The following is a 16,273-nucleotide window of genomic DNA, read 5'->3' as shown; positions in this document are numbered from 1 at the left end:
GCGGTTCAAAAATTTTAATAACGCTCGCCTTGTGATTTCGAACCGCTCGCACCATTCGGGACGCGGGATTCTTCGCATACAGAGCAAGTAATTCCGATTTAATTGAATTTGCAGATGGAGACACCACTCTGGGATCCCATCAGCGAGCCGGCGAAAGACCTCATACAGAGAATGCTCACGACCGACGTAAATCATAGGATCACCATCCAGGAAGTTCTCAACCACAAGTGGCTTAGAGTAAGTAAAGCGATCGGCGTGCGGATCTCCGCGATTCCCTTATTTGCGGGATATGATAAAGCACAGAGGAGGAATATCGCGCTTGTGTGTATGCGCGTACGTGTGGATGTGTGGGATCTGTATAATAGTCGTTCGAGCGCGGGCGTTTGATGACGATCAGCATTCTACGTCATGCCGCGCAACTCCTGATGGGGATAATCGATGTAGCGGCTTCCGTTTGATCGCCGATGATAGTACATCGGGTTTTATTTTATAATTACGCCATATATATATATAATATATATTGTATGTATATGTACACGTGGCCTCATTCCCCGTTGTTATGTCCGATGAATGTGCGTGCGCATGCGCACATTGGTATGGTGTGAGATTATACCTGTATGGTGCAACAGTTAGCCAGTGACCTAAGGTAACAACACTCGCGAAGTCACCCCCATACTTCTTCGATGCAACACACGTGCAACTAGGCTATCGATCGTTATAGCAGGAGCAAAGCACCGACGATTAATGAAAATAACTGTAGTAAAGTATATACCTCGCGCTCTGTGTGCATTGCTTAAAGCTTTTTTACGCGGCTGTACGTTCGTCGAACCCTCGAGGACTTTGTGGAAGCAAGTATGATCGATCTTTCTTCTCTCGTTATACGGGAATAATGCGTCTCGCGATTGTACGAGGAAAAATATTTAAATTGTATATTATTCGGTTGCGTTGATAATGCTGGTTTTTTTTTCTTTAGCCTTTTTTATTTATTTATTTTGAAAGCAACTAATTTGCAAATGACAATTGTCTATAATAATTTTGTTATTTATAGATGCTTATAATTTGAAATATAATTTTCAGAATATATTAAATAAATTTAGCAAACGCGCTGTCTCGCTTGTCAATAATAACTTTGTTGTATTTTTGATAGCGAATGAACGGATACTAATTTTCAGGATCGTGATAAGGGTGCAGCTCGTATACACTTAGCTGATACTATAGAAGAGCTTAAGAAATTTAATGCAAGGCGAAAATTGAGCAATGCCGTAAAAGTAGCCATCTCCTCGTCGAAATGGCATGCTCCATATTCAGAAGCTAATGGTGACAATTTCTCCGATGTCGGCGATGACGAGATGACAACAGGTACGTTGAAAACCAGCGATCTTAAAATTGAGCCTCTGATATATACAAATATGATAAAATTTAATGCAAAATTTATTTGTTTGATAAATTTTTACTTTATAAAACAGACAATTTTATAAAAATTTTAAGTCACGTGTTAAATATTAGAGATAAATGTGAGAAATAAATTGATTCTGTTTAATTGAAATTTCTCTAAGATCGAGAATTCTGTCTTTTCATAATTTATATTTTATGTTTGCTTAATCGCTCGCGATAGTTTTATAACAATCACCACAATGATTTGGGTTTACTATTTCAACAATGAGATCGATAATATCGCGTAATTTGGAAACTGCATGATTTCTCCGCACATTCCGTGATATGTCATACGAGTATTAGATTATCTATGTACATAAAGCGCGCACTATCAATGTTCTATCTATCACAGATCTGCCTATTAAAGGTCGTGATTAGAACACGAATCATCAAACATATTAATATTTCGTAAAATCAATATTTTACACTGTTCTATGTACAGGAGCTGTAGCCGAAATTGTGGATTCCTTGGATGACATTGAAATCCTTGAAGAAAGTGATAGATTGTTACGGACAGAAGTTCTCAACGCAGTTGATGATCACCGGCTTCGAGCAATTTTAGAGGTATCTTTTTTTATGACAACTTGTAATTAAATAAAAAATCGCGCAAGAAAATACCAGATTACGCTAACTGGAAAATTGAAAGAATAAAAGAACTAAAGAGTACATTAAACATAAAAATTTAGATTCAAACTTTTTTAGTATTCAAACTTTTCGTAAATTTATCTCTTGGAACTAATATTATGTTGATTGCTTAATTGTACATGAGTGTAAATTACTTCATTTTCATTGCAAAGAGAGAGAAAAATTGCCACCAAGAAAAAAAAAATCACCACATGCCGAACACAATCTCATTCAAATCACCATAAAATGTAAACTAACAAGATAGCGTCATACTCGTGATGTGAGAAAGTTACTAAAGAATCCCACTATACAATGCCATAAGATAGATGGACTCACGTCATTCGGACGCTTTTTTAAAATTCGGTTTCTTTATGGACAGTATATTTATTCTCTTATCAACAGTGAGAGTTTCTGCAATCGAGTGCAGGTAACAAACAGAGAACGCTCTTATAGCTATGGTAAAATAGTTCTGTTTTTTATCGACGGCAAAGGGTAACGATTGCCAACCCCTCCCACGTAATATTCGCGCCACGTTTGAATTATGTCACCCCTGTTTCAATCCTGCCGTAATCCAGATCGGCAATCATCTCGAAAGCTTCCTTTTCGCGCTGAATCCCGCCGCTGCAAAGCTTGAGCTCTTCCACTGAAAGTGGCGCCACCCATTCACAACCCTCTTTCGCTGCTACCTCGATAATATTCACTCGTGCGGGATATCCCGCGGGAACGACCTTCACTCCTTTCAAAGAAAAGCACGCAAGCGCTACCTCCGGATTGGCAAGATGGCCGCCGCGGAGTCTTGATAAACAACATGCCACGCACGTTCGAAAGATCGCATAATTGCGACAACTCGCGTGTCAATATAAATTTACTCCTCGGTGGTTCCTGAAGTGTCACGTGACCGAACGAGTCACGTGTTCGGACCATGCTTCACGAGGCTTGTAGCGCTGTCTAATAGATAGAGATGCATCTCTGTCAGTTAATGTTCATCGGCGATGCCGAGCTAGCCGGCGACCTGTTCGAAATCGCGGGTCTCCTGGTGAGTAAATTATTTCGATCTAACAGAATAAGGAAGAATATTTGTTGAGAAACTCAGCCGATCGAAACTTTAAACAAGTGATGTTAGCACGTCTGTATAATAGCACATTTCATTAATCGTTATAAATTGTTTTATTTTTTCAGCTCCAATATTTCACTTTTAATAACGTAATTCTCTTAATTTTCAACTTTATCAATAGTCATATAGTGTTCTTTAATGTTATATTTATGAACGTAATAATGAAATAATCATACTTGTATAAAAATATATTAAAAGTATATTTTTTTAAATCATTGTCAACAAGGTTAAGGAAAGATTTGATGCTGCAGAAAAATTTGAATACTTACACAGTTTGAATATTTTACTGGCGTTTATTAAAATATTATATATTTCTCTTAGCATTTTATCTAAGAAAAAAAAAAAAAATTTATCTGATGGGTTTAAAAAAAAGATTTATGAGATTGATTATATTTTGTTAAATATAATAATACGCTCGATTATTTGCATAAATGCTATTATTTAAAATGTCTGTTTCCAGCTTTATGACAGAATCTCAGCACGTGTACCAACACCGTACCGAGCACCGCAGACGGATGCAGCTCAACGCGCTCGAGATGTCGAAGAGATCCTTCGAGAAGCAGAGCATTCGGCGGTGCGAAATATCGATAGAGCCGATCTTCGAGAACTTCACGAATTATTGGTTCAGCCGCACATGAGGGTAAGTACATTGTATTTTAAAGTCGGGAGCTAGCACGAGCAGAATGGATAATTTATTTCTCTGTTGACTTTAAAGCTAGCTTTTTAACTTATACCATAAAATGGCGCAGTAATATTTCAAACGAAGTTTTATACCTGTTTACACACAGGTACTTTATGTATACATTTCTACTATTAAGAATATCGCCCTAAATTTGTGAAAAAATAGAAAATACTGTTCTTTCTTACTATTTTATTAAATTTTTTTACGTAAGTTCTCTTATTGATGAATTTTTGATTGAGATATTTTTAATAAATATAGTTATATATCTCGAGTATTTATAGCTAATTGAACCTAACTTGAGGATCGTGTCATGCTTGTAATTTTTGCAGGCATAAATATCGAGTTGATTCGTTTATATTGTTTAGAAGAAAGCTATATAAAACAAAAAATTTATAAATACGATTGATTCTTGATGAATTTTATATATACCAGAATTTCTTTCGCGATAATTATTACATAAGAAATAAAGTCAATTTGCATTAGAGAGAAAAATAAATTAAAAATTTTTGTATTACAGTTACATGTACGTTATATATTTTATATCATTTTACATACATTAGTATTATTAGAAGTAACTTTTTAAAATAATGTTATTTGAATAATTTTGTTTAAAAAATTAAGAAACTAATTCTACAATTTACTGCCATATTTACACTTATGCTATGATAATTTTTTGACCACATATACATATATACATATTTATGAGTATACGTTAATTTGCATACATTACGGTAGCAAAACATATTCTGCGATTTCTGGATATAGCAACAAGAAATTGCTTGTGACAGAAATAGCTTCTGCGAAATCCGTAAGAAGATTGATATTTGCATCGGATGATTTATGTGACGTCTTTTGCCAAACTATTCCAATCTATGTATTCTCATAATCTGATAATGTCCAATCGTGCCGTTGCATCGCTGTTGGTCCTTAGAGCGACAATCACTAGCATATTTATCTCGGTGTTTGACATTACCGTAGGATATATCGTAAATGGGGCACAGAAATGTAGGTCGATCGTTAAAATTCTCAGTTAAAAATCCCGTAGCTGCAACGCGGACTGCAGGGAGGAACAGGGGGAAAGAATTATAGCAGGAGAAAGATAAATGTAGAAGAGAGGAACGGAAAGAGAGAGAGGGACAAGAGATAGATCGAGAACACGGGACAAGCGATTTAATCGGGCCATGGCGCATTCTGACGAGCTATCTCGTTACTAGGCGCTTTATTAATCCGGTCTTCATCCTTGAGGCGCGATACTCGTTATTTATTCGCATCTTCTTTCGCCTTCGTCCGTGTTTCTGTCTGGTTCTATTTTAGATCGGCGTTCCGAGAAATTGAGACCCTGGCTATACTCTTTTATGAGATATTTGGCACTTTGCTCTGGATACGACCAAAATCGATGTGCCGTCCTACTTTGATTAGCGACATAAGTGGAAGGAACGAAAATAAAAAGTGTCTGGCGCGAGATATATGTACATTTAATTTGATTGAACTGCTGTTTTTGTTTCTTCCATAAAAAAAACTTTATATCTTCAAATAATATTTTACTTCTGTTTAGCTTGCTTTTACTTTGTGCTTGAAGTGAATATTTACATAGCAGTTATTTACTTCAGGGTTTTTTTTTCTGAGAGATCTGTAAAATTGTATTTGTCGGAAGCATAAGTGTATATGTTCGGTATATACTATAAACTATTTTTAATTTAATATCCATATATCAACTGATGCATTATGGAAAATAAAAAGAAACTTTTTTTACATATATAAAAAAATTGATGAATGAAAATACAGTTTGTATCTTTGCGGCAATCTCCTACAGTCACTCTATTTATGTGTATTACATATTATATTCAATGAAGTTATTTTCTGTCACAGAAGATCATCTTGCGTATTTTTCTTGCAAGTCTCACTCTTCGAATTTTCTGTGGATATTCCACTTGGCGACGCAGGGTATATAAAATTCGGTACAATAAAAACACGCTCGTACGATATTTACAAACTTTGAAAATATAAATGTAAACATATTTTTGAATCATCTCAATGCACATTTTGACTGCTATTTAATATAAAAGTTATAACCATTATTATTAAAAACATTGGCTATTATATTTTGCAAACTTTTGTAAACGCTATATATATTCATAAAGTAAGTTAAAGTATCACCTCTGCTTTATTCTGGCAATTAAATCCAAAATAAAAATAAAAATAAAAGTCTTTAAATCGTATTGTGTAGTTGAGAAAAGAAAAATAAATTTAATTTATACTTATAAGAAGGTAAAACTTGTTGCTTCGTTGATAGGAAATAATATTGTGGCGACAAGATCGATCGATGCACAGCTATCAAAGAATGCTTGTCTTACATTAAAATGCATGATAGAAAAAGAGAGACAGAAACAGAGATAGAAAGAAAAAGAAAGAGAGAAAGAGAGTTCTTGATCCATCGACTACATAGTCACAGCAAGCATCCAAGGAAAAGATTAACGCATGCGCTTAATGTTTTGGGAAAACGAGAAGATCGATGAGAGAGAAGTGCACTCAAGGTTTATATCTCATAAAATTGCATGCATATAAATTGCGATATAATTACTTGTACACAATCGTGATAATAAATTCATTATCTAATAATTGCGAACTCAGCAATGATTTTCCTATAAGAAAATACACAAATTTGCAACAAATTTTTGTTGGCCATGTATATGTATGTATGTAAATTATTACAGGATAATATCGTAACTTAAATTTTTTTTTAAATAGTGTTTTCTCTAACTAGTCATAAAATAGTGATATTTTGCTAATATATTTTAAACATGCCGCGAAATGTTTACTAGAAATTTTGTTATTTATTTTAATAAACACAGATTTTAATTAAATTAAAAATATCTCAATTAATTTTTATATATATTTATATATAAAATTTATTATAGTACATGTATAGTACGTTTTTAATGTTTTGTCTTTTAAAAATCTGATTACTATCTTGATTATTCTGAAAAATGATTAGAATTGAAAATACTTGGAACAAAATAATAATCCATGATATATTCATATTTAGTATTGTAATGTTTTCCATAATGCCTTTAGAATTATACATATATATATAATGTCATATTTCTCAGATAATAGAGCGCATGTATAGGGAAAAGGGATAATAATTGAGACATTGTGCAAGGGAATGTTAATTTCATTTATATTAATCCTACGAATGTATGTTTCTATATACTTAAAATAAGAAAGATGCAAACGATAAGTAGCTCTTTCGGTATCATTTGCGAAAATTTAATCTCTGCTCTAAAAATACCATCTTTAAGCACTCTAATTAAGCATTCACTATCGTAGCAGTAACTAACGATCACCTTCGTTAGCTCCGAAACACTATATCTTACAACGTACGTACTTTGTCAAGTAGTAAAAGAGTCTATAAAAGCGACAGTGTTTCCAGAGCACTGAGGACACTTGTTACGAGATCTACTCGAACAGTTGAACGAGCGTTGCAAGCCGGAAGAAAGTATCCGCCGGGCTTGAAACTGGATCACGATTGATTGGCGCCGTATCGTCCGGTGGCGTACGCAACCCCGTCCGGTGGTGGCAGCTACCAACGCTGATGGTACTGCGAAACGGTCGGTTCGTCGATGCGGGGGCGACATGGCGCGGGTGCTGGCGAGTCGTGGTGGAGGGCGAAAGGAAGGATCTGACGTACGGGACGGGCGGCCACCCTCCCCCCTCCCCCCCCGAGGGGTCGCAGGAGGGGTCGCTGAAGCTAGGGGGGTGGGCGGTGGGAGCCAGGGCAAGAGAGCTAGTATGCCGCAGAACGTAGATCGCGAGCGACGCGTTCCGCACCCCTTTATCCAAATATACATACACACACAAACATACAGGTTCCTCGTCGACGACCCGTCGCAGGTCGATCGTGCTGCGCAGCACGTGGAGGTGGTCGCCGGATGATCGCTCGCCGTTGACGATCTCGGGACGTGCGACGACGTGCGTCTCTCTCGGCCCGCGCCACCGAGGCCGCAGATCGCGCGCGAAGGGTAATCGCGGGGAAGTTGCTCGCGTCGTGGCCGCGCGTGATCCGCTAAACAGCTAGTAGTGTCAGCCGATAGTAGTCAGCCCCGACCCGACCTATCGTAAGCATATAACGGCGCCCTCCACTGTACTCGCGACGCCGCGATACGTCGCGCCGCGCCGTCATCGGCGCGTAATCGCGGCGTTTTCAGTGTGTTACCCTTGTGATACACCCTGGGCTCTCTGTCCTGGTGTCGTGCCGAAAGTGTCACGACGAAGCGAATCGACCGTACGTCTTTTAACGTGCATTACGTCACTCTTCCACCTTAGTGAACGACTCTGAAATAATAGCGTGTCGTAGGTTAAAGCTGATCAGCCTACGCGCGGCTGCTGATTTTCCTCATTCACGATTATGCTGCTGATTTTGCGCGTCAGAGATCCCGCTTTTATGGATCGCTCGAGTTACTCGCTAATTGAATGATCGCCAACCGGTTAACTCGCGTCTGCCGGCACATGGTTGCTTAGCAGCGCCGCGACATTTTATATGTAATCAGATTTAGCCTGACTTCGGGATAGGTGCACTTAGGCTTATATTTACCACTTGTGGTCTACTTTGTGCGATTTAAATGAGACTTAACTGGACATACGTCGGAAGAGATCTCGTGAAACCGTTTTGACAAGTCAGTTCGCAGTTGGTAGTTCGCTCACGCGTAAAATACATTATACATGAAAAGATGATGATATAAACTAATATAATAAGTTTTTTTATATATTCTCTTTTTATTTGAGATTACCATTTCACTTGTGATAACCACAAATTGTGTAGTTGCTATAATATATTATATAGAAACGTTTATATTTGTCTAATTATATTTTTATTATTTTATTGTCTAATAATACTTTTGTATCGTATATTCTTTTGCATAACTTGAAAGATTTATTCTTTGATCTTTTCCAAGATTTTTTTGCTTGAATATTATTATTAACTTATTTTATTTATAGGTTCATGAAAGTATTGATTGTAATATATACATGTATATGTATGAATAAATAATAACTATATATACTTTTAGAAGTTTACCTTTGTTTGATAATTATTTATTAATGAGTTATATTGGATTAACAATAATACATATATTTGATTAAATAATATTATATTATTTTAACATATTATATATATAATATGTGTATGTGTGTTTAATTAACGATTTTTTTTCGAGTCATATCAAATTTATATATGATTGATAATGGTGATAGATATTTCTCTCATTTATTGCTGAAATTATTTTAGTTTCGCGTGTTTTTGTGAAAAACAAACATATAACAAGCAAAGACAAAGATAAAAGTTAAAATATGCAAAACACATACATCGAATACCATTGATCTGTTTGACATTTTCTCATGTATCATTCGTGCAAAGCTTCATAAAATTCCGCACGTGGTATTCCCCAACGAGTACACTTGGACAAGTACGAGACACATTTCTCTGCCGTCGGCAAACTGCTTCGACCAGTAGAAACGAAGTTATCTGTCTGCGTCGCCGGTAGAAGCAATCTTGCCGACGTTTCGTTAGCTGCCGTAGTCGCGGTTGTTGATAAATTTGATCGCGCCAGAAATCTTCGATGAAAGAAAACCAATAATTCTACAGCTTCCTCGAATAGCCTAACGATATTTGCCATCTATTTTACTATGTTGATTTCCGTCGATCTTTCTCAAACTGTGCTCGTCTTCGTTATAATCGATTCATTCTACTTGTAAGTAGTAACGGTTCGTTTTTATCACATTATCCTGTATCCCGGGTCACATCCGGAGTGTCACCGACACCAGTTACGCGAGAGATTTTTGCAGCTTGGTTTGGCAAAGCCCGAGTTGGCACGGTTGAATGCGGATATACAAAACATGAAATATGTGTGTGTGTGTGTGTGTGTGTGTGTATGTGTGCACGCGCGCGTGTGTATATGTATCACGTGCTTGTCGAAATTATTGCAACTCAAATTTATCTTCTTCGATACAAGCCAGACACTGTTATCGCACTACCATTGTTAGTATAACCCATCAAAAATCAAAGATTAATAAAATATATGTTTCTGATATGCTTTAAATAAATATCGCTGTTCAATCTAGTATTTAAAAAAATATACGAAATATACGATATACAGGATATTATTTCAGTCATATATTTTATGATGTTGGAGAGAGAGTTGAATTTTCTCTAAAAAAATTTAATATTGTAGTAAGTTATCATTTATCATTATATTTAATATATTGACACAATTAAGAGCCTTAAATTATATTTTTTAATATATAATTCAATTAAAATTTCAATCAAAAATATATCTTAGTTATATATTTGTGATGTTCAATTTGCGCGCGCATCCAAAACTGTATTTCTCAAGTTCTAATATTTAATAATTTAAAATGTGTAATATTTAAAGTATACTATAATTTTATTATTAAATCGTATTATATCTATTTTGCTTTTTTATTTTTTCTATTTGATATATATTTATTACTTACAATTAACTGCTCCAGATATGTATACAAATTAATACGATATAGAAGATAAACAGCTTGTATTATATTACCAATTATTACGACAAGTTATGACAATGACGGAGAGATAAATAGCTTAAATTACATTTTCTACGTTAATATGCATTTTATTATTTTTATCTCTTTGTCTCTTTCTCTTTATAAGAGATCCTTTTAATTTATAAAGAATCGTTTCGTGGATTGTAATATCTAAAACTTTGTGATTGCTCGGAAATGACGATTACTTGCAACTAAAGTTTTCTATGTGGTTAGCCAACTATATAATGTGCAGCATCTTTGACCTAGTGAGTTCTGTTCTCTATCGTCAAGAGTCCCGTTTACTTGATTGATAGAGTCGGAAAGCTTCCAACAATCGTTGACTCGAGTTTTATATTTTAAAGCTTACAATTAGTTATATTTTATCCAGTTATTAAGTTGTTTTCTGTTATATCATATCTTTTCTCGGCAAAATAAATGGCACTTCAGAAATACTATGTACAATGAATCAAATATACTCAAACGTAATCATTAAAATAATCAATGAAAAATAGGACAAGAATAAATGTAAAAAGATGCATGAGACTAAATAGAACTATAGTGAATAAAAAGCATAATAAAATAATATAATTTAATGAAGCCAAAACAAGATTAACATAGAATAAAGGATGAAATAACAACATAATTTTTCTTTGTCCAGTTGTTTATCTTAGAAAAATGCAAAGAATCTTGCACAATTGCAGCGTTTCTGTGTATTTGTGCATTGATTAAATTTTGTACAAGGTGGTGTGGGGATACAGACCGATGATTAATGGCGGCAGGATCGAATTCACGATGAATGGCAGATTTTTGAGAATGAAAAAGAGAAGCGCCGATTTAAATTAGAATAAATCGGAATTATTGAAGCGGGAGAAGCAAATAGTTCAAACTTTTTCTTAAGCGAGTTTCTATCTTTCTTCTTTCGTACGATTTCGTACTATAATCATATTATCCTTGTGCTTTGCTCAGTGACCTTACAATCCCTTGATTCTTTCGTACCTTCCACTAGCTTGTATTCGCTCCATCAGATTTACGCACCTTTTTTATCGCACCATAGGGCATAGAAAAGATTTTAGGGCGCGCGTTTGTAAAGCTAAAACTTCTTTGTTCGACCTTGGAAAGTGTTTTTATCGCTTTCTTACGACACGTTGCTGTTTCAGTTTAATCTACTGGATAAAAACTATGTTTGAAATGTCGTAGGTGTTTTAAAGTTCTAATCTTCATCTACTACGTATATGAATGTACATCCATATATGTGGCCGTATGAGAAAAATTTTAGCATGTAGTTATATCAATTCGCACTTGAACTATCTAAATATTTATTTCAAAATACAAACACACATATACACTTATAATATAAATGTAAATATTCATTATGTAGATTAGTTATTTACTTTAATACTGTCATGAGCTGCTGATAGCAATCAATATTATCTATAATTGCTATCGCATTATCGCGTAATGAGTTATACTGATTCTATGATAATGACAGTCTGCGTAACTATTTAATCAATTAAATAAGATTAAAGTTGATGACGCTTAAAATAACTGAGCTTTGAGTATATATTAAAAATTTGTAACGCTATATACGTATAATATATTGTAATGCTAGCATGTATTATATTTAATATTTAGAAAACAAAATTATCTCGCATGATTTGGAATTTTATCATTAAAACTTGGCATTTATCTCGGCAAGATTACGTGACATTGTTTTAATGCGTTTAATTAAAAAGAAAAATAGTATAAAAGTTTAGGCAATACGACAAGAATTATAAAATATAATATTTTGCTATTAAATGTAATAGAAACTGAAATCTTGCAAGATGTTTAATTGACATAATCAGTCATATTTTACATTCGAATATGCTAATAAATACAAGTTTGAAAGGAGAAATTCTTTTTCTGAGGAATAAGTTAAGTCTATACGTATGTCGATTGGTGAATCAATATGTGACTAACATCGCGCGCGCGGAAATGGGATGGGAAGGATATGTGGCGAAACGAAGATCTGGCAGTTGACGGAGGACGATATTGCATATTGTGTCGAAATTGGATTCGTATGTAAATGCACGGAAATCCTGTAGCTTCCGGGGACGTCCCTTTTTTCAGAATAATCCAATGCCTGACGATGCATTTCACGTCCACTTTCGTCGATTAGTACGACTCAACGCCTAAAGGGATTACGCGGTATGATTCTAGGTAAAAGGTGATGGCGCACATAAAATTGATGAAACGTTGTCCGCGATCAATCGATTAAATGCGGCGAAAATGATGAAGTTGGTTAAATCGACCGTGAGAAAATATTTAAATAATGCTATCCACACTCGTGTGAACATGCACGTGTATGTTCTTTTCTAGTGCATATCTCGACTGCGCTGTCGCCACAAATCAATTAGTAGGCCGATAGTGTTTGTAAATAAGAAGAATGAGGTTGCTTAGCTAAGAAATTACCAGTCTGAATACGTAATGTGGAACACCATTTGTTCGGGCGTTAAACACGAATTGAATCAGGCAATTAAGTAAGACAGTTTTAACCGTGAACTGCATAAAACAGGAGGCAATTTTGCCACTTTAGAGGTAAATATTATATTGACTATTTTATCTGACCGAGCGTAGTCGACAATAATTACAACTGCTTTGTTTAAAAATAGGAATAAAATGCAAATATTTTGAGAGGAAAAAATTTGTCTGTGTAGGTAATGCTTTTCCACAATATTCAAAAATTATCTTTTGTATATCAGCCTGAAGATCATTTTTGACGGCGCACTGAGATTAATAGTTATGCCACCATGTATCGGATACTTGCTAGAGTATTGGTGGTATTTTATAAATTCTTTATTTTTGAACATTATTTATTTATCAATTGCACTAAGATAAAACTTACGATGCAATTTAATTTTATGGTATGGATATATGGTGCTATATATTCTAGAAAATATTTTGCGTGGTAAGGTTTACGTGCCAATTCTAATCTTATATACGAGATATACACGTAAACAGCATTTTCTATTTATTAGAAAATAGACTTGTATATAACTTGTACGTCACGTAGAAGAACTAACTTCCTACTTTGTGAAAAAGATTACTAGCTCACAACGTCAATGGTAGTACGGATAAGTACGTTGTACGACTTTGCACGTACAAAGAACAACTCGTAAAGAAAAGGTGATTGCTTTTGAGACACTGCCAATCTCATAAAAAGCTACATTTGGGAACTTAATCTCGACCGACATGAAGAAAAGGGTGAGAAAGTGGTGCGAGAAGAGAGAGAAAGAGAGAGACATTGCGAAATAAAAATTTAAGAAAATGGAAGTATAAAAGTACATGTAAGTGCATGAGGACAGTAGTGAAATGCGATGGAAATTTCGAATAGGTTGAAAAGGGAAAAGGAAATGTATCTCGACCGCGACGTTTAGTGCATACCAATCTTTTTACAAAGAATTGCCATCTTGATATGGAATATCTTGTTTGAATAATAAGCAGTGAATATGAATATTTGAAAAAAATTATACAATTACGATTCGAAATTAACTATATTTGGAAATGCAGAGAGAGTGATTAATTTAAAAAATTCAAAAAAAGAATTTTCTCTTTCTTTGCTAATATTTTTTTTTTTCTGAAGAAGAATAAACCATCTGCTCCTGTTATAAAACTATTGTAAAATGACGTTGATGTTGTGCATGGCTTTTAACTTGCATTTTAACTTTGTTTTACTTTAATATGTAAGTTGCGCATTCTATCTTGAAGGTATTACGCGCAAATATCTGTATATATCACAAGTTTTGAGCATCAAGAAAGATTGAGGATACATACAATATTTTACTACGCTACTTTGTATTCAAGACGAACATGTCTCTTTCGAACCCCAAATATCTCACCGTCTATATTGATCCTCGATGAACCCTTGGATGCAGTGCGTCCTGGATTTTGCTAAATAAAATTTCTTCAGTCTGCTCATTTCCGTACCTTAATCGCTACTCATTTCACGTTACATCTCAAATTAGAGCCAAGTCGTTGGCAAGATTCAAGAAAATTTCTCGGTAGATGTCTAGTGATTTGCCGGGCGATAATCCAGCGGTCTTATGAGATTCTTAAAATTGGCCGGAAATTTCCTCAACGTTTCACTTTATATCTACCACTTTTATTCTATATCCGTTTGTAAAAATAAAATATTTGAGATAAAACACTTTGTAGAGCGGCTACCTTCTATGAAATTCAAAGAAACTTTATTTTTGGCTAATAAGTCATAATAATTAAGTTAAATGTTTTTCCTTTAATATTAAATATTATTTCTCTCTTCTCCTTTTCATATTACATTGTGGACATTATATCAATTAAATCTACAAATAAATATATTTTAACATTTCGTGTGCATGTATTTTAATCTCGAGATTAGAGTAAATGCAATAATAAAGTACATTTATTTGCATCTAAGCACTATAATTACAATCATAATTCTCTCATATATAAACAATGATTTATGCTTGTGCATATCTACGCGGTTGTATTATATTAGCTCTCTTTAATAAGCTTTGGTATATGTCGAGTTCTCTGTTTCTAATTACCATTCCACACAATGCGAATTATCATTTAATTATACATGGTAAGTCACAGAACACATCGGAATACATGGTCATTTTTCTAATATTTTAATATCTCTTGATATATATTTTTTTAACATTGTCGTTTATTGCGCGATATAGTTATCTGTTCAAGTGACTTGATTATTCATTCGTTTTTTAATTCTGTTATAAATTGCATTTCACGGGTATAAAAATTATTTTTAATTGATTGATAAAAATATGTCAATTTCCCGTAATTTGCTTCTGTAAAATTCATTTATGCGTACACGTTACAACGTTTTATGCTTCCTCATAATTTTAAAGTGCAGTTAGACATAGTTTCAGGTAATCCCGAAATTTCAGCATGTTTAAAATGGTAGCCTCATTGTATCTTGCTGTCGGATTTCACGCGGAAATAATTTACGAACTTTGCACTTTCTCAGCGTCACTTTATGTGGCCTCAACGGATTGCAGTCACATACAGGTCTTTATTTCTACCCGCGCGATTCTCGAGATCTTCTTGTTTGCATAAAACTATGTTGTACGTAGCTACATGCTGAAGACATTAGAAGTCCGCATGTGGCAATTCGGTGTTCATGCTGCATGCTAGTTAGCATTAAGCCAAGAGTCATGATATTCAGAGTGAGACAAGCCGGCGCGAGATAGAGTCGCTAACCTGCTTGCACGCTCCAATTCTGACTCGGTATAATCTCACACATATGCAGCTAGAAATTAACGCTAATTACCAGTTATTTGCATCCCAAATAGTAAACAATGTTTAACGCGGAGCGAACTCACGATTGCGCGACAGACAAAACGGTTCCTAGAAAACACATTCGAGATTTGTCGATAATTATCTAACTTTATAATTTAATCGTATTTTTTTTTTTTTTTCATACGAATAAATGCATATTCGATTAAACGTATCTTCCATCGCCGAGAGCGATCGAAACATTTGATTTCGTTCGCATCGAGTGATTGCGATGAATGCGGGAACAATAGCCATCTCCTTTCTCGTTTTCCTTAGCGTTTACACGTGGGTGAAAATAAACAGTGTTCCAAGTGAAACGGGCGAACTTTTTGAGCGACGTGTGCGTCAGCGATCGATCGCTATCGCGTTCCGAGCCGTCGAATCATCACTATGTGAACAATGTGAACGCGGTCTGCGCTCTCCCGGCGATGACGTGCCACGCGTGAAGCTGCATCGCTATGCCGCTGCGTCCGCGAGCCACGTCGCCGCCCGTCCGATCGCCCCGCGTGACAAAGGTGACGACGACGATGTAGCCGCAC

The 16,273-nt window shown here is 35.1% G+C and overlaps 1 protein-coding gene across 1 annotated transcript in view; it reads left to right on the top strand.

Annotated features, from left to right (window-relative positions):
- Positions 1–16,273, top strand: part of LOC115233967 (peripheral plasma membrane protein CASK) — a 188,232-nt gene that overhangs the window by 36,630 nt on the left and 135,329 nt on the right. The window contains exons 8-11 of the mRNA XM_029804634.1: positions 115–237; positions 1,173–1,359; positions 1,877–1,998; positions 3,633–3,812. Of these exons, the coding sequence (XP_029660494.1) occupies positions 115–237; positions 1,173–1,359; positions 1,877–1,998; positions 3,633–3,812 (612 nt within the window). The remainder of the gene's footprint in view (positions 1–114; positions 238–1,172; positions 1,360–1,876; positions 1,999–3,632; positions 3,813–16,273) is intronic.

This window comes from Formica exsecta, unplaced genomic scaffold (assembly GCF_003651465.1).
Source record: "Formica exsecta isolate Colony F162 unplaced genomic scaffold, ASM365146v1 scaffold192, whole genome shotgun sequence".
NCBI classification, from domain to species: Eukaryota; Metazoa; Arthropoda; class Insecta; order Hymenoptera; family Formicidae; genus Formica; species Formica exsecta.
Note: the sequence above shows the minus strand (reverse complement) of the source record. Positions and strands in the feature narration are given on the sequence as shown.